The sequence below is a fragment of the Gavia stellata genome, chromosome 27 (genome assembly GCF_030936135.1).
Source record: "Gavia stellata isolate bGavSte3 chromosome 27, bGavSte3.hap2, whole genome shotgun sequence".
NCBI classification, from domain to species: Eukaryota; Metazoa; Chordata; class Aves; order Gaviiformes; family Gaviidae; genus Gavia; species Gavia stellata.
The window spans coordinates 1492007-1510095 of NC_082620.1; the positions used below are offsets into that span (position 1 = coordinate 1492007).

Consider the following 18089-nt stretch of genomic DNA (forward strand, 5'->3'; position numbering starts at 1 on the left):
CTTTATAGCTCAGGTAGAGAAATTCTCTCTGGGGTGTAATTTGGCCAACAGGGCTCTGTAGCTTTGCATCCTGTTGATCCGATATGTAGAGCAGTTGCTTCTGGTGTTTTGGAAACAAAAAAGAGTATTTTGAATGAGCCGAGATAATGAGTATTGCAAACCATTTGTTGCTCTTGTGCAGTACAGTCTCTCCTCAACAAAATTTCTTTAGAAGGCTAACACTGGAGGAACAGCAGTCTAATTACGTAGTTACACTCACGTATGCTAATTACATAATTAGACATAACTGTCTTTTTTCATCAGACCAAAAAAATAACTTTAAAACCAGTTACGATAGTCAACACTGACACAAGTACGTGAAAGAAGAGAGAAAGTCAGTGATGGTGCAACATACCCGTATCACGCAGTGGGAGTGCGTTACCTGCCCCACTGTGGGTCGAAGCTAGTGATTTATGCACGTGCTTAAACTTAAGCGTGTGAGTCGTCCTGTGTGTTTCTGTTGGACATGGATGTGCTTAAAGTCGAGCAACGTGTGTAAATCTTTGCAGGATCAGGGTCTTGCCTCCTTAAAGGATTTTTGTGGGTTTGTGTTGCAGCTTTCACATTCTTTATTGTAGCTGTTGTTGCTTGAATAGTAAGTTTATGTTGCTAAAGGAAGCTAATATTTGGAAATTGGGCTTTTAGCAACTGACGAGTGGTACTGCAGACTGTGATAGCAAAAGCTATTTCCACTTTGGGGTTAAATGTTCCCTTTACCTTTTTTCCCCCCTAAAACACATTGGAAATTTTTCAAAAAAACGAAAGTAAACAAAGAGAAACCACAATACTCAGTCACCAAAGAAAAAAAAAAAAGTAAAATACAGAAAAACAAAATAAAGGCATAATATACCTCAAGCCACAATATCCACAATTCAAAGCAGTCCCGTGTCCTTTTATCGTCTCTTCATTACAATATGCCTCATCAGAAAAGCCTGGAAATTTACCTTGCTAAAAATTATTTTCTTACTGGTATCCTCATGACTTAGGATTTTGTTGGGACTGACATTAAGTCCTGTGGATGAGGCTCTTATTTGGTTTTTGTTTTGTTTTTTTGTTTTTTACAGGTGGTGTTTGACCGCTTAAAAGGCATGGCCCTGGTTCTCTACAATGAGATTGAATATGCACAAGCAGCTGTAAAAGAGACCAAGGGGAGGAAAATCGGTGGGAATAAAATTAAGGTGTGCAGAATGACCTCCAAAACAAACAAAAAAAAGAGAAACAAATTGTATTTAGGCCTTACCCCTTAAATGCTGGCATTTGCAGACTGCCAGTCAAAAGGAATACTTAGCGGGACACATATGTCCCAAATATCAAAGGCTTAAACTATTTTTTTATACTCGGCTTATCAAGATGTTAGGGTATCTTGAACCGTTACTTATAAAGCCTTTTCCAGTATTCTGCCGTTTGTTTCACTGAACTTGTCTCTCTAAGCTCCTGAGTGTTGGTGTCCGTGTTACTACCTCATTTACCTTAATCCAAGGCAAATTTTTGTCTGTTTTCGTGTTAGAAAAGTGAAATCTGAGGGTGTGAGTTCCTCTGGGATAACACATCGCTGCATTTCAGCTACTCTGTGTTGATGTCCAGGCTTTTGATCTGGCCGAGGCGATCGGCGGTGGCTTGCATGCCATAGTTGTGGGGTGTGGCAACCCAAGAGTGCAATCTGCTCTTGCGATGGCTGCTCCTTCCTTGTGACAGAATTTAAAAAAAATAATTAAAAACACTACTTAAAAAAACAGATAAAAAGTGCTTTTTCCTGGAGCAACACTTAACGTTTGCAGGGATGTCTTGGATTTGGGTGAATGGGGTAATACCTGTTACGACTATCCCATCAGTTCCACTAATTGGGGACGTGAGGTGTCAGCCAACCCTCTGAATTATCTTCCTCCTCCTCCTTTCTTCTGTCCTAAAGAGTGGGTAATGATTTCAAGCATGTTCTCTCATCTGGTGTATTAACCTAGCAACTTCACACCCATTGGGGTCAGGAGTTGGATATACTGTAGTTTCTAAGCATGGTGGTTGAATATAAGTAGCCTTTATATGCAGTAAAATGTGTGGTCATTTAAAAGTTTCATATCTTGTGTTTGTGGGTCTTGCTACTTAGCGACTTTGAAATAAGCAACACCCATGATGTGTGTATGTCTGTGCTCCACTGCTGTGGTTATACAAATACCTAGGCTGATTTTTTTAAAAAAGAAGGCACTAGAATGTTAAAAAAATTGCATTATGTGGAATACACCTAGTTAAATCCATTCTAATCCTTAATTTTTTGCATCAGCTATGCCATTAGCTTCTTAATATTGTCACCCTCCGCTAGAAAACATCAGCTCTTCGAGTAGCTAGAATAGGGAGCTGCAATTCAGGCAGCTTGGTTCCTTTCCCATCCCTGCTGTTGCCTTGCTGTATAACCCCAGGCAAATAACGTGGAGTCTGAAATAGATTAATAATACTGACCTGCTGTAGCACTGCACTGAGATGAAAAGGACTTTGGAACTGTAATTGGAGTTGTAGTATTAAAACCGTCAATACCACGATAATAATGTGTATTTTTCCTGCTGGTTTACTGAACAGAAGCCTCTGGTCTGGCAGTTACAACAACATACCCCAGTAAGGAGGTAGTTATATAGCTCCACACAGCTACGCTGAGTTAAGAGAGAAAGGTCTTTATTCCTGGGGGTGTGTAGGACCAGTCCTGAGAAGCGTTTGACCTTTTTTTGTTAAAAAATTCCATCCCCCTATTCAGTTCTGCTCCCATCTTCAGACTGCAGCAGACAGTGAAATGTTGACCAAAACTGGGATGTTTCTCTCACTGAACGTGATTTACCCTTTATTTTTCAGGTGGACTTTGCAAATCGAGAAAGTCAGTTGGCATTTTATCATTCCATGGAGAAAACGGGTCAAGATATCAGAGACTTTTATGAAATGCTGGCAGAAAGAAGGCACGTGTCAATATCTTTATTACTGTCTTTTACTTTTCCAGCGTCGTCTTAAGTGCAATTAAACTCTCTTCAGGCCGTAATTATTAAACACTTGGTTTTATTCCTCTCAACTTTATCCTTCTTTTAAAAGTTCTGTTAACAACATTTTAATATATTTTTAATGTCTTTTACATTTTCAATATTGCTTTTTTAACATAAATTTAGGTGGTCAGATTTAAACCGTGTAGATTAAAGCAGACAGAATATCACACATCTGAAGTGTAGTCGGTTACTGAAATTCATACTTAGGTGGAGGTTTTGGCTGACTGCGTGATCTATATATTTAGTATCCGGTTACTGTGATGGGTTACCAGGATACAGTTGTGAGGCATTCATCATTTCTTAGGAATGCAAAGAATAGCTTATCTGTAATGCCTTCATGTACCCTCAAGAGAAATGTATAGGTTAACAGGTGTATATATAGTCTGATAAACTACTGCTGCTCATGTGCTGAGCAGAGAGTAAAATTTGGTCTTCCACCTACCCCATTTCAACAGTTCAGTTTGTTAACTTGATAAAATAATAAACTGTGAGTGAGGCCGCTTGCTTTTTTCTTTTTCTTTTTCTTTTTTTTTTTTTTTTTTTTTTTTGTATTTGACATGAAAAACGCGTTCTGTGTTGATGTCCTTCTGCAGCATCTGTCATGACGGCGTCTGGCCATTTTGCACATGCTGCAAAGGCTTGTGTTCCCCCTTCATGGCCACTTATCTCTGCAGACCCTGGCTGAGAGCAGCCTGGCACAGAAGCGCTCTGCATTTTGTGCTTTTCTTTCTCCAGTGGCTGAATAAAATATCCGTGTTTTATTAACCTTCGGAGGCTGGCTTAATTGTTAGGGTTCTGGTTTACCTATGAATAAGCCCAGCGTGACACTGATTGTACCTGTGAGCTAGATAAATTCAGTATTTTTTTGGAGCAGAATAGATTGGTCTAACAGAGATGCAAAATTGCCAGATTTGAAAGCGAGGAGGGTTTGGAAATTGGCAATCAGGATTTGCATAATGGAAGTAAATGTGTGCGTTCCCCAGTCCTTGCCAGATGTTGTGATGTGCCAGCAAGCAGTCAGTAATAATTTCCTCTGAACTACACCAAATTCAGAAAAGAGAAGTGCGTTATCAGATGTCTTTTAAAACACAGGATTCGGCTGGGCTTGTCTTTGCCGTGAAATAATTCTGAGTAGAACACTGATTTCTGGAACAACGTGATACTTGGGTACACATTAGTCTTGGTTTTCCTTTTCTGTCATTATGCTCACACAGTCATTACGAGATACTTAGGAATAATGAATCACGGAGTGATGGAGCGAGCTCTGTGGTGAGTCTTGCAATTCTGCATCTTCTGGTCCTCCTCTGAGCTCCTCCTGGCAGTTCACGGTCCCTTGCAATGACGCTAAGGTCTGCACTAACCAGGTTCTCTTAGGTTGTAGTTGTAGCTAGTCTAAATAGGAACCAAAGGAAAAAAAAACCACGAAACAAAACAAAACCCATGATTAATTGTTTTAACTTCACAGCTGCCTTTCACAGTGTCCCACTTTGCTTGCAGAATGAGGTTTTTGTCTTCCATGTTTTGTTTCTTTGTGTTCTTTTTCAATTTTGTACATTTCTTAAAAGGTGGAAGCTGTCAGCTTTTAACATAAAACATAAACTGTGAAGCCAAATAAACATATGTGAAATAGAGTATGCAAAACACTCTGCAATGGTGGAGAATTGGAGCACCAGCTGTATGCCACCCCTCTGCCAAAGAGGCATGTTCAGTGTTGTAAATGGCTTATTTTTGCCGTTCGGAGGTATTGCGATAATAACTTAATAATTGACTGACTTCACTGAACGCTTCCCCTGAATTCACCTGATCTCATAAACAATCTGATTTTTTTTGTTGACTTGGTCTTACTGTAAATAGGCAACGTCAGCATGTCACAAGCAGCAGAAGAGCTCATTTTGGAATTAAATCATCCCTTACAGGGTTTAGGATTTTTAAAGAAATCTTACTACCACGTTACTGCTTAGTAATGGAGAGGTTCCAACCTTGAGTTTTGACTTATGTTTTCGGAGGTAGCTTTCAGGTTCGTGAGATGGGGTGGTCTTCACCATGACGGACTGTGTGTGGGTGCACAGGTGCTGTGTAGGTTTTACCTTAATTTAATGCAATATTTGAATTTGGCAAAAATGAAGCAGTGAGGCTGATGAAAAGATACTTGGCAGAGCTGTCACAAAATGACCAATTAACTGCATACGATATTTGATAAGCTAACAAAGCATTTAATCCACTGCGCACCGATTCATTGTTGTTAAATCTCTCTATGCAGCTGTGTACAGTTGCCTTGATGCACGTATAAAGAAATACGATAAAATGATTCCCCTACATAGCAAAGAACGTGGTAATGCAGTACATTGGTTGAGAAGGAAAAGTAATCTGTGTATTCTGATATTTAGCAGAGATGAAAGAAGAGGATCTTACGAATATGCCCCTGATCGTACTTACTATGAGACTGTTCGGACTCCAGGGACGTATCCTGAAGATCCTCGTCGAGAATACCCAGCTCGAGGCAGAGAATTTTACGCAGAGTGGGATCCCTACCAAGGAGACTACTATGACCCACGATACTATGACGACCCACGCGAGTACAGGGATTACAGAGGCGATCCGTACGAGCAAGACATAAGGGAGTACAGTTACAGGCAACGGGAGAGAGAGAGGGAGAGGGAACGGTTCGAATCCGATCGGGACAGAGACCATGAACGGAGACCGATTGAACGGAGCCAGAGTCCGACGCACTCCAGGCGTCCGCAGAGCCCTGGAGCGTCTCCCTCCCAGTCGGAAAGGCTGCAGAGCGATTCGGAGAGGAGGATTTACAGCAGGTCATCGGATCGCAGCGGCAGCTGCAGCTCTCTGTCTCCTCCACGATACGACAAGCTTGACAAAGCCCGTGTGGAGCGTTACGCAAAAAACGAGAAAACAGAGAAAGAGCGTGCTTTCGACCAGGAGAGAGTCGAAAAGGAGAAACGCTTGGTGAGAAAGGAAAAGCCGGAAAAGCTAGAAAAGGAGAAAACCGATAAGCAAAAACGAAAAGCAAAAATCCATTCACCCAGCTCTCAGTCTTCTGAAACGGATCAAGAGAATGAGAGAGAGCCCAGCCCTGAAAAAGTGAAGGGCAATAGTAAACAAAGTAAAGAGAGAGGTGACAAAGAAGGGACAGCTAAAAACCGCCTGGAACTAATGCCCTGTGTCGTGTTGACCCGAGTAAAAGAAAAGGAAGGGAAAGTTATTGATCAGCCTGCCTTGGAGAAACTGAGAGCAAAGCTTGATAATGACACTATGAAATCCCCGCTTCTTGAACAAAAAACACAGACATCTCAGGCTGAGCAAACCAAGTCTGATCAGTCTAAACTGGAACCTGTCAGAACCAAGGTACAAAAAGAGAAAGCCCTTGCCAGTCACGTAGAAGTGGTGGATAAGGAGGGAAAACTGAAACCCAAAAAGCACTTGAAGACAGAGCAAACTTCTGAGGGGGCCAACGCGGTGGATTTAGACAAATTGGAGGCTCGTAAAAGACGTTTTGCCGATGCAAATCTGAAGCCTGACAGGCAAAAACTGGAAGTGAAAAGAAGCAGCCAAGATGAGGAAGATGCACGCGTGGTTTTGAAAAAGCAGCTTGACGCAACGGCTTCGTCTAGAGAAGCAACAATGTTAAGGGAAGGAGAATTGGAGAGAAAACCCCTGAGGAAGGAGGTGCTTAAAAGGGAATCTAAAAAACTCAAACTGGAAAGACTTATTCCTGTTACTAGTCCCAAAGAAATTCAGGAGACTCTTAATGTTGGTGGGATTGGCATGCGTCCCACCCTAGATCTGCAGGCGAGGCTAATGGAGGCAGCCGATGAACCAGTGGAAGTTCAGGAACTCTCTTCTAAAAAATTGAATCCAGTAAAACCCCAACATAAACAGGTACAGCTACTAGATGACCAAGGAACAGAGAGAGAGGACGCAAGGAAGAATTACTCTGGTCTTCCTGAAGACACACCCGACCATAAACTTGGCCAAGAGAAACCTCAGTCAACTGATACAGAGGAGAAAATTGGCATTGACATTGACCACACGCAAAGCTACAGGAAGCAAATGGAGCAAAGTCGCAGGTTAAAACAGCAGCTGGAAATGGAGATTGCAAAGTCTGAGAAGTTCGGCAGTCCAAAGAAAGATGTGGATGAATATGAAAGACGGAGCTTGGTCCACGAGGTGGGAAAACCTCCTCAAGACGTCACCGATGACTCTCCGCCAAGTAAAAGGAAAAAGACTGACCAGTTTGACTTTGAAATTAGCACTAAAAGAGAAAGAAACTACAGAAGTTCTCGTCAGGTGAGTGAGGACTCCGAAAGGACGTCCTGTTCCCCTAGTATCAGACACTTCCCTTTCCACGAAGATGATGACACGCTCGATTCTCCGAGGCTAATGCCATTAAAGGAAACCAAAGAGTCGCCTAAAATAGAAGAAAAGGGTCTTTCGTACTCCAACATGACTGTGAGGGAGGACTCGCTGAAATTTAATCCTTACGATTCCAGCAGAAGGGAGCAGATGGCAGAAATGGCTAAAATAAAACTATCCGTACTGAGTTCTGAAGATGACTCAAGTAGGTGGGAGACACAAGTGAAGCAGGAGCCTGGCAGAGTTGACATCAGCTTTCCTAGCAGCATCGTCAAAAGAGACAGCATACGCAAGCGGTCTGTCCGGGACCTGGAACCCGGGGAGGTGCCTTCAGATTCGGATGATGACGGTGAAAACAAGCCCCATTCCCCGAAAGCCTCCTCCTTGTTAGAGAGTTCCAGGTTGTCTTTTTTATTAAGGGACAGAGAAGAGAAGTTACGTGAAAGAGAGGAGAGACTGTCAAGTTCCTTAGAAAGAAACAAATTTTATTCTTTTGCGTTGGACAAGACAATCACACCAGACACAAAGGCCTTGCTTGAAAGAGCTAAATCTCTCTCTTCGTCCAGAGAAGAAAACTGGTCCTTTCTAGACTGGGATTCAAGATTTGCTAGTTTTAGAAACAATAAAGACAAAGAGAAGGTTGACTCAGCTCCGAGACCTATTCCATCTTGGTATATGAAAAAGAAAAAAATCAGGACCGATTCAGAAGGTGGAAAATTGGATGATAAGAAAGAAGATCATAAAGAGGAGGAACAAGAGAGACAGGAACTGTTCGCTTCTCGTTTTTTGCATAGTTCAATCTTTGAACAGGACTCCAAGCGCCTGCAGCATTTAGAGAGAAAAGACGATGATCTCGACTTCATTTCTGGTAGATTGTATGGGAGACAGTCCTCCTCCGATGGGACTAACAGCACGGCCGATTTGGTGCAAGAACCGGTGGTTCTCTTCCACAGTAGATTTATTGAACTAACGCGAATGCAGCAGAAAGAAAAGGAGAAAGATCAGAAACCAAAAGAAGCGGAAAAACAGGAAGATAAAGAAAATCGGCCAAAAACACCAGAAACGGTTCCTGATAGTAAAGAACCAGAACATAAAACTTCCTCAGTGGTTGGTCCCTCTTCGGTCGCTGTCCTACCACAGGAACCAGCACCGGTTGCTTCTGAGAAGGTAGCGAACGAAAAGGTAGTGGTGGAAACAGCTTCTGTAAAAGAAGAAAAACCGTCTGAACCTGCTTCTACAGCAGAGGAACAAAAACCTTTTCCTGAGCTTGCTGCTCCTGTCAAAATGGAACCACCTGAGCAAACCGAACCCGCGCCAGTCGTAGAAGCTAGTAAAGAAGTTGTTGCTACAACCCTGGCACCGGAGGAAGACGCTGCGGCAACAGAGCATCCTTCATACTTGGATACCAAGCCTCCTACTCCTGGAGCTTCGTTTTCCCAAGCAGACATCAGCGTAGATCCAGAACCTGAAGGTGCCCAGCTGATTCCACCTCCGCCCAAGCTAGTTCAGAAGTCCGATGAGGCTGCCGAGCCTAAAGAAGAAAATCCTCTGCCTTCTGCCAACGCTGATGCTAGTGCGAGTCAGAAGGTGGAGGTGGCCGCGGAGGTCCTGCCGCCCGTTTCCGACAATGACATGGAAGTGGAACCCCCGGTTGTTGTAAAAGATAAAAAGTCCTACAAGAGTAAACGCTCCAAGACTCCGGTGCAATCGGCTGCAGCTAATGTCACGGAAAAACCCGTCACGAGGAAGAGCGAAAGAATTGACCGTGAAAAACTCAAAAGGTCGAGCTCTCCTCGTGGGGAGACGCAGAAGCTTTCTGAATTGAAAGTGGAGGCGGAGAAGGTTTCGAGGAACGCTGCTAAATCCCCTAGTTCTGCTGCAGAGCCGGAAAACGTGGAGCCAAGCTTGCCAATAGGCCGGACTAGGCGCAGAAATGTAAGGTCGGTCTACGCTACCACGGGAGACAATGAAGGCCCATCTCCAGTGAAGGACTCCGTGGAGGTCACTAGATCCACCAGGAAGAGAGGGGAAAAGGAACCGCAGGAAACGGTGACAACTGTTCCTACGACTCCAAGGAGGGGAAGGCCTCCGAAAACCCGCCGTAAGCCAGAGGAGGACATCTCTCCAATAAAGACAGAACCGGTACAGCAAGAGGCGGAGGAGGCTGAAACTAAAGATGCCGTAGAAGCTCCTAAGCCTGCGGAAGGTTGGAGGTCTCCTAGATCCCAGAAGCTAACACACAGTCACTCATCAGCTGCTACCAGCCAACAGGGGAAGAAAGGGAAGAACGAACCGAAAGCCGATACCTCAGCTGAATCTGAAGATGCTGCTGAAAGAAGCGGTCAGGAATCGAGTGTCGGTGACAACAGCAATAAAGCAAAAGCCACTGAGAAAGAACCAGCAGCGAGCGAGCAGAAACGCGATAGGAAAGACCTGGATGCGGAGAAAAACCAGCTAGAAATCCCCACGGTTGAGATCATTGAGAAGAAGCAGGCACCAGAAAAGGTTACGAAATCCAAAAGGGGAAGGTACAAAAATACCAAAACCGTCGTAGATAAAGCATCCGTGTGTCTGAAAAATGTAGAAATACGCCTCAACGTGGATGAAGTCAAGGGCGCCTTGCGGCCGACTGAGGAGGAGGCAGAGCCGGTGGCGGTGTCGCCAGCCAAAATGAAGAGCCCCCCAAAAGAGGACATCTTGCCACCCCATTTTGCTAAGAATGAGGTAGAAGATTCATTCCCAGAAACAGAAAAAGAGGTGATGCGGGAACCAAAGCAGTCGCCCGAAGCTGCGCAGTTAGCAAAACAGATCGAACTTGAGCAGGCCGTGGAGAATATCGCAAAACTCACCGAAACTCCTCCGTCAATTGCTGCCTACAAAGAGCCGACGGCAGATGTGCCTGAAGTACGTCAGGAGGAGGAGGGAGATAAACCCGCTCATCAGGCTAGTGAAACGGAGCTGGCAGCAGCCATCGGCTCCATCATCAATGATATTTCTGGGGAGACAGAAAGCTTTCCTGCACCCCCGACGTATCCCGCTGAATCGGAAGCTGAAATCCCCGCAGAGCCCTTGGTGTTACCGTCGCCTCGGGAGGAGATGGAGCCTGAGACTGATCAGGCAGTGAATAATATCCTAGAAACTGAGGCTGCCGTCGAGCCCACAGTGCAGCCGGTTCCCAGCTCTGCCCCGACGGTTGTAGAGACAGAGAGCAAGGAGGCCGAAGTCAGCTTCAGTGAATCTTCCAACTCTGCGCAGGAGGCCGAGACCTTGCAGGAGGCTGAAGTTGCTCGGAAGGAAAAGGGCCGTCAGAAAACCACGCGGCAGAGGCGCAAAAGGAGCACGGGCAGAAAGGGCGACGCCGCTGAAGTCAACGCCTTTGAGCCGGAGAGGGTGCAGAGCAAGTCTCCCCCTGCCAATGAAGTAAAGACAAAACCCGAAGAAGCCTTGAAGGAGGAAAAGCAAATTAAAACTGTGGCTCAGGCTTCCGTGGAGCCAAGCGCTTCCGATGCCAGCAAGGCTACAGCCGCTGACGTCGTGGCCGCGCATGAAGCTGTCGCTGAGAGCAGCACCTCTCCAAAAGCGCCTCCTCCGGCTCCTCTGGACCTGGCCACCCCACCAGTTCCCCTCGATGAGGGGAGTCAGAGCGGGTTCAAGATACGGTCGCCCATGGAGAATGCGCCCATCACGCCGCCGAGCGCCCCAAATGCAGCCCTTCCTGCCGTCCCTTCGGCAGCGGCCAAGCTGCCCCCCCCAGTGCCCGCCGCGATTGTCCCCCTTCACTCCAGCGCTGCCAAGGTGCCAGAGTGGATGGTAAGGCACGAGGAACCCCGTGCCCGTTCCACACCCCCGCCCGCTCTCCCACCGGACACGAAGGCGTCGGATATCGATACAAACTCCAGCACTTTGAGGAAGATACTCATGGAGCCCAAGTACGTCTCGGCGACGAGCATAACCTCCACGCACGTGACAACGACGCACGCCGAGCCGGTGAGCGCGCCTCGTTTGGAGGAGGCACCCCTCCACCCCGCCGTAGAGGCCATAAAACCAGTTTCGGAGGAGAAGCCGGCAGTTCCCGTCACCAACGCCTTGGACCCACCGGTGGCTGAAGCACCAGTGTTCAGCGAGAAGGAAAAGATAAGTACCGTGATTGCTCCAAAAGCTACTTCTGTTATAAGCAGGATGCCCCACAGCGTGGATCTGGAGGAGGCTCCGAGGATCACTTTGGTGAAGCAAGCTCCCCAAACCCAGACGTGTCTCGTCAACGCCCCCTCACCGAAATTTAAGCAGAGGTCAAGCACAAATGATAACAGTAGGTTTCATCCGGGATCGATGTCTATTATCGAGGAGAGGCCTGTAGAGACTGGGTCCAGTCCAGGGCTGCGGGTGAACACCTCGGAAGGTGTAGTGCTTCTGAGTTACTCAGGGCAGAAGACGGAAGGCCCTCAGCGAATTAGTGCCAAGATCAGCCAGATTCCCCCAGCCAGCGCTGTCGACATAGAGTTTCAGCAGTCTGTATCCAAGTCTCAGATTAAACAGGAACCTATCACGCCATCTCAGCCGGCGCCAAAAGGCTCCCAGACCTCGGCGGGCTATGGGGCTGTTTCCACCCATTCTTCTTTGGTACTAGGAACACAACCTTACAATACGTCGCCCGTCATCTCCTCCGTTAAACAAGAGCGCACTGCACTGGAGAAGTCCGACTCATCCCACCTTTCTGTCCAGACTCCAGCGTCTCAGCCCGGTAAAGTGCTCACGCAGACTGTAAACACTCCACCTGTACTCGTCCACAACCAGATGGTTGTGAACAAAAAACTGTCTGATCCGGCTGCTTTGAAAGTGGAGACTAAGACTCTGCAACCCTCCAACTTGAGTCCTGGAGTCAGTCCTCACCACCCTTCCCTCTCCGGGAAAATGCATTCGGAAGCAAACCACGTCAGCTCGGGACCCAGCACCCCAACCGACCGAGCTATTTCCCACTTGGGGGTCACCAAACAGGAGCCGCACTCGCCGCGTACTAGCGGGCACTCGCCATCGCCGTTCCCTCGGGCTTGTCATCCTGGCAGTACCTCGTCTCCGGCTTTATCGAGCAGTACCCCGGTCATGCTGGCGCCGGGAATTCCCGTTCCTCAGTACATATCCAGCATGCATCCCGAGCAATCTGTTATCATGCCCCCTCACAGCGTAACACAGACTGTGTCCCTGGGCCATCTGTCCCAAGGCGAGGTGAGGATGAACACCCCTCCTCTCTCCGGCATCCCGTACGGCATCCGCCCGGAAGCGCTCCACTCCCCCAGAGCTGCTCTGCAACCCCAGATAGAGATCAAACCTCAGCGATCCAGTACACCCCAGCCAGCTCCGATACGGGACATAGTCATGCCTCCTCTGTCTTCTCAGCATGCCCCCGAGGAGGAGATGCACTACCACCACACCACGGTGTGCCGAGGACCAGCTCCCGTTCAGTCCGACGTGCTGGTGATGCAGCCGGATTACCGCATGCACCCCACGAGCATCAGGCTCGACCAGTACAACGTCCCCCGAGACGTGAGGATGATCATGCACCCGCACATGGCCGCCGTGGGCGAGCACCACTCGGAAACGAGACAATCCCGAACGCCTGAAGGGGCTGTGAAAACTCCCCCCGTCAGTAAGACCCCACAGCCCGGAAAAGAGACGCCAAAATCCTCTGAAGGCAAGATGGCACACTCTCCTCACAGCGAGCCCCGGCTCCTTAGCGTCCCCTCCAGCAGCCAGCTGCCTGGACTGCCTTTGACGCAGCCGGTGGTGGTACCGCACGGGGTACAGATCATGCACCCCGCAGGGAGCTCCTTTCACGATTATCGGTCTGTGTATGGCGACATGAGGAATTACCATACGGCAGCACAGCTCGGGCATCCTCAGTTCCCGGGTGCCTCGCCGATTGGGTTGCCTTCCCGGAGCATGACCCCATCTCAGGTGAGAAATAAAACCCTTTCTTCTCCTTCTACCTGAAATCGGGAGCGCATTGAGCTAATTGCAGCCCCAGCGTGGCTCTGCGTGGCCACAGGAGCTGAGTTTAGCTCTCTGTTGTGAGTCCCCAAGCCCTACTTAAGTTCATAGCACAAGAGGAGCTATTTTTGTTTGGGAAATGGGGTTTGAACGCTGCTTAGCGTTACAGGAAGCTAAAAACCCCCATTTTCTTAACTACTCTAGGATTCCAACCAGAAGGTGTGAAGCTTGCCTACAGGTTTCTAGGCGTAGAGGTGTTGGGGAGAGAATTGTCAGCATCGAGGTGGCACGTGGGTCAGACATCCTCGGATGGACGGCGTGGCTAAGGATGGGCTTGGGGCAGGATTCAGGAGATGCATTTCGGCTCTCTGGTGTGAGAGGCTGCTAGAGTGGCTTTGGAAAGGGGGAGGCTGGTCCAGGCACCGTCGCAGCGGGGCTGGTTTGGTGGTGTGGAGACGCATTCAGAATTCTCCGCCAGCAATCTGGTGGTGTCCTGGGAGCCAACGAGTTCTGATATGCCCAGAGCCTAAAATCTTTCCTTTTTCCTCCGCTGCCTGCTTCCCAGGGTCTACCGGAGGGCGAACACTCGCACCCCAGCCAGCCAGTACGCAGCAAGACTCCTCAGATCCCCCAGGATCCCAAGGGCCCGCCGGCAGCAGGACCCGAGCAGAGTCACCACCCCACTGTAAATAGGCATGCGGCACCGATAGACCCTCACGTCCACCTTCAGAGGGCACAAGCGGACACGGGCCAGACCTCCTACCCTTCGCCCGTTGCCATTTCGATTAAACAGGAGCTTCCGTCACCGCACCAAGCTCAGGCGGTTCCCAAGCAATCCATGTTTATCCCGACGACGTCGGGTCCCGGGGCCCCGCCGGGGCTCCCCCTCAATCGCCCCGAGCCCCAGTCCGCTCTCAAACAAGAGCCATCTCCTCACCCTGTTTCGCAGAGACCTGTGGATATGGTTCAGCTTCTGACGGTAAGTATTGCTCCGTCGTCTTCTCCGGGCTGAGTAGCCTCATGCTCCTCGTCCGGGGAGAAATAACCAGGCTCTGTATGGCTTGTCTCACCTGCGGCACCAAAATCTGACCTCTCTCGCATCAAATGTATCGGATGCGGAGAAGGCAATCGATGATCTGTCTGCTTTCTGGGCTGTTTCTGTCCCCGGTGAATTTTAGCTGTGTTCACGTTTACGTGGTGTTTCACAGAGCCTCACGGTAAGGCGCTGTTAATGCAGAGCAGCCCCTGTTTCTCTCGTTACTGTTTCAAACAGCCTGCAGGCTCGGGCAAGCAGTGCTGCATCTTCTTTACAGTCAGCTGTTTCTTGGGAAGGTTTTCTTCGTGGGCAGGCAAGAGTGATGGTGTATTTAATTTAAAGAAAAAGGAATAAACCCACTCTCCCAAAGCCTGGAGACTGAGGGAGAGGAAGGAGATAGTGAGGAACAGGCACTGACGAGGAACCGAGAGTTACGTTCAGCGCCGAGTATTTCCCCTATAACTTTGAGCAGCTCTCCTGCTGCTGCTGTTTCTCCGTTCTCCCATTTGTAAAAGAGAAAATAGCGTTTGGTAACAGCCCCACTGTGCCTCGCGCTGTGTGGGAGGCTGGAAGTGCTCTGATGTTACGATGAAGGGAGCCACCCAGGCATCTTAGCCAGCTGGAAGAAAAAGGACTGAATTACTGATGTAGCGGGATCTAACCCGAGCCCGGACCGGCGCGTACGAGGGGTGATGAGATGTTACATCTGTACTAAGTCCTTAAAGCAAAGCGGTGGTGTCTTAATTGCCTGTGAAAGTATCGGAGGCAAACGAGCAGCTCAGACACGATTTAAGATCCCCCTCTCCTTCATTTGCATTTAATATTTCTTCTCCCTCTCTTTCCAGAAATACCCAATTGTCTGGCAGGGCCTTTTGGCTCTAAAAAACGACACGGCCGCTGTTCAGCTCCACTTTGTCTCCGGTAATAACGTCTTGGCGCACCGATCCCTGCCGGCGCCGGAGGGAGGACCGCCGCTGAGAATCGCTCAGCGCATGCGACTGGAGGCTTCGCAGCTGGAAGGCGTCGCGCGCAGAATGATGGTGAGGGGTCGGGACGGGGTGAGGATGCACGTTTGGGAAGGGCCATATCTACATGCTGAAAGCTGGGCTGTTCTTACCAGCCGTGTAACAAAAAAACCACCGATTTCTCGCAGAAACCGCGGCTCTCGTCGCTTGTGTCACGTTATTTTGGGATTCTGGTAATAGCTGTGTGATTCCTTTGTCCCAAAGAGTGTGAAATACAGATTGCAAGTTGTGAGCAATAGGTATTACTCTGCGTTCATAGAACAGGGAATGGTGGAGTTGGGCAGACTTTGAAGTCACCCGTCCCTGAGCCCTGGAACAAATTCCTGCTGGCTCTGACACGTCTGAGTAAGGCGGAAAGTGGAATTCAGGCGGCTGTGGAAATCAGTAGTTTTCAGTCCTTTTCACCATCCTGGCTGGCAGAGCTTTCAGCACGTCTGTTGTAACTTCAAAGGCGTTCAAAGAGAGGATTTTCCACTGCAGATAATGAATGTGTTGTCAGGAACGAGCCTGTTCCCAGAAAACATTTGACTTCATGACTGTGTTTTCTTTCCAGGTGGAGAGCGATTACTGCCTATTACTGGCCTTGCCGTGTGGCCGAGACCAGGAAGACGTAGTGAATCAGACCGAGTCACTTAAGGCCGCGTTCATCAGCTACCTGCAGGCTAAGCAAGCCGCAGGAATCATCAACGTTCCCAACCCCGGCTCTAATCAGGTATTGGCAGGGAAAGCCCCGAAACGCCGTAGATAAACTAAATCGATAGATAACGGGACCTACAGCCTTCCACCCCAGGTCTTTGCTTAAGATTGTCGTTGAGCCGCCTGATTTTATTATTAAAACACACACCCCCCCACGTTTACCGTGCTGGCTTCTTAACATCACCGATCAAAATGCACCGGTATAATTAATATAATTACTGAAGATGAACTGCAAAGCCAAAAAGAACCCTAAACGTATGTTCAGTTTGTTCACAGCCCTACCTCTTCGGCTGAAAACAAACCAAGCCCATTTCCCAGCTCTTTTTCTGCATTGGAAGTAGAGTCCTCGTTTCCTCCTCAGGCCACGTCCTTGTTTTTCCAGGACACGAGGTGTTTTCTTGCTCTTGGCCACGTAAATATAAAACGTTTGGGTTTGATGTGGAGCATTTATTCCAGGTGCGTTGCTACACTGAATCCAACTTAGTCTGTTCCCTGGGTGTGAACAGCCCAGAATGAGCCGTCCGCGCTCGGAGTAGCCGCTGAAATGATAATTAGTGGGAATTTTTTTATCTTTTGCCATAAAACCAGTCACCTCTTAACGTCCCTGATGTGGAAAAACTCCCCACCTTGGGAACCGCATATGCATCGCTGAGTAGCGTCTCCTTTTTTATACGACTGCGACAGTTTATGAGGCTTTAAGCACCCAAAAAATCATCCGAATGTCCCATTTTAAAACATTTTAGGCCAGCCCTCACCCCGGTTTGTCTCTCACCGGTGTTTCTTTGCTCCCTCGCAGCCTGCCTACGTTCTGCAGATCTTCCCACCCTGCGAATTTTCGGAAAGCCACCTGTCCTCGCCTAGCCCCGGACCTCCTCGCCAGCATCTCCAACATCTCTCCTCACCTGATGATTGTCATCGCGTCGGTATGAGCTGTTTACCGGTTACTGACTTTATTTTATTTTTTTTCCAAGGCCCTGCAGCAAAAAAAAAAAAAAAACAAAAAAACAAAAAAAAAGCCCACAAAAACCACAAAAAAAGAGAAATTTAAAATAAGCTAAATAAAAGAGAGAGAGAAAGTAATGAAACAAGAAAATGCTGCCAGACTACCAGCCTCCTGCCCTAACCGGCCTCGATCAAACTGTTGCTGGGTAGCGGTTCCGCTGCCTCGTATGTTTACATATTGCTTTAGCTTACGGACAACTGATGCACTCAGCAGGCGGACTGGTATTGGGTTTCTGTGCCTCCTTTTGGGGAAAAGAGAAAGGATGGCTTATTTTTTTACAAAAAAAAAAGGAAAAAAAATAAAAAAGAACCTGAACTGCCTTTGCACTAAATTAGTGACTCGGACCTTTGCACAGTTGGAGACACGCTGTGACGTTCTGGATGTCTTGACACACATTGACACGCGCCGTGGACTAACCGCAGGACCTGGGGACTTCTGCTGAGATTTGTGGGTCAAGGATCATTTCACACATTATCTTTTTTTTTATTATTATTTTATTGGTTGGGTTTTTCTTTTTTTTTTTTTGGTTTTTTTTTTTGTTTTTTTTTTTCTGGATGTGAACCTTCTCTCCTCCACTTGCCCCTGCTGCAGCCGTCTTCTCTTCATCTGGGATGTACAGTTTACACTGAAAAAAAGAAAATAAGAAAAAAAATACAAAACAAAAACAAAAGGGAGAGCTATTTTCCTTCCTGGTGGGATATGCAGAACTCAGTGGGTGTGTGTATATTATAAATATATATATAATATATATAAATATATATAATACTGACTTTAAAAAAAAAAAATCAAATCCCCACAACATACATTTTTTTTTAATCTGTGCCAAAAATGTGTTTTCAGAGAAAATCTTATTTTCATACTCAGACTTTGTATTGTCACTCATTTGTAAGTGCGCTTCATTTAAACATGCCCCCCCA

The 18089-nt window shown here is 47.5% G+C and overlaps 2 protein-coding genes across 2 annotated transcripts in view; one reads left to right on the forward strand and one right to left on the reverse strand.

Moving 5' to 3' along the window:
- The window catches only part of SPEN (spen family transcriptional repressor), a 67051-nt gene extending 49916 nt beyond the window's left edge, over positions 1-17135 (forward strand). The window contains 8 exon segments of the mRNA XM_059829955.1: positions 1104-1217; positions 2875-2975; positions 5447-13379; positions 13978-14391; positions 15294-15488; positions 16027-16185; positions 16966-17022; positions 17024-17135. Coding sequence (XP_059685938.1) covers positions 1104-1217; positions 2875-2975; positions 5447-13379; positions 13978-14391; positions 15294-15488; positions 16027-16185; positions 16966-17022; positions 17024-17098 — 9048 coding nt within the window. The 3' untranslated portion in view covers positions 17099-17135.
- A 224-nt stretch (positions 17136-17359) lies between these two features.
- ZBTB17 (zinc finger and BTB domain containing 17) overlaps positions 17360-18089 on the reverse strand; it is a 7417-nt gene continuing 6687 nt past the window's right edge. Inside the window, 1 exon segment of the mRNA XM_059829829.1 lies at positions 17360-17413. Coding sequence (XP_059685812.1) covers positions 17360-17413 — 54 coding nt within the window.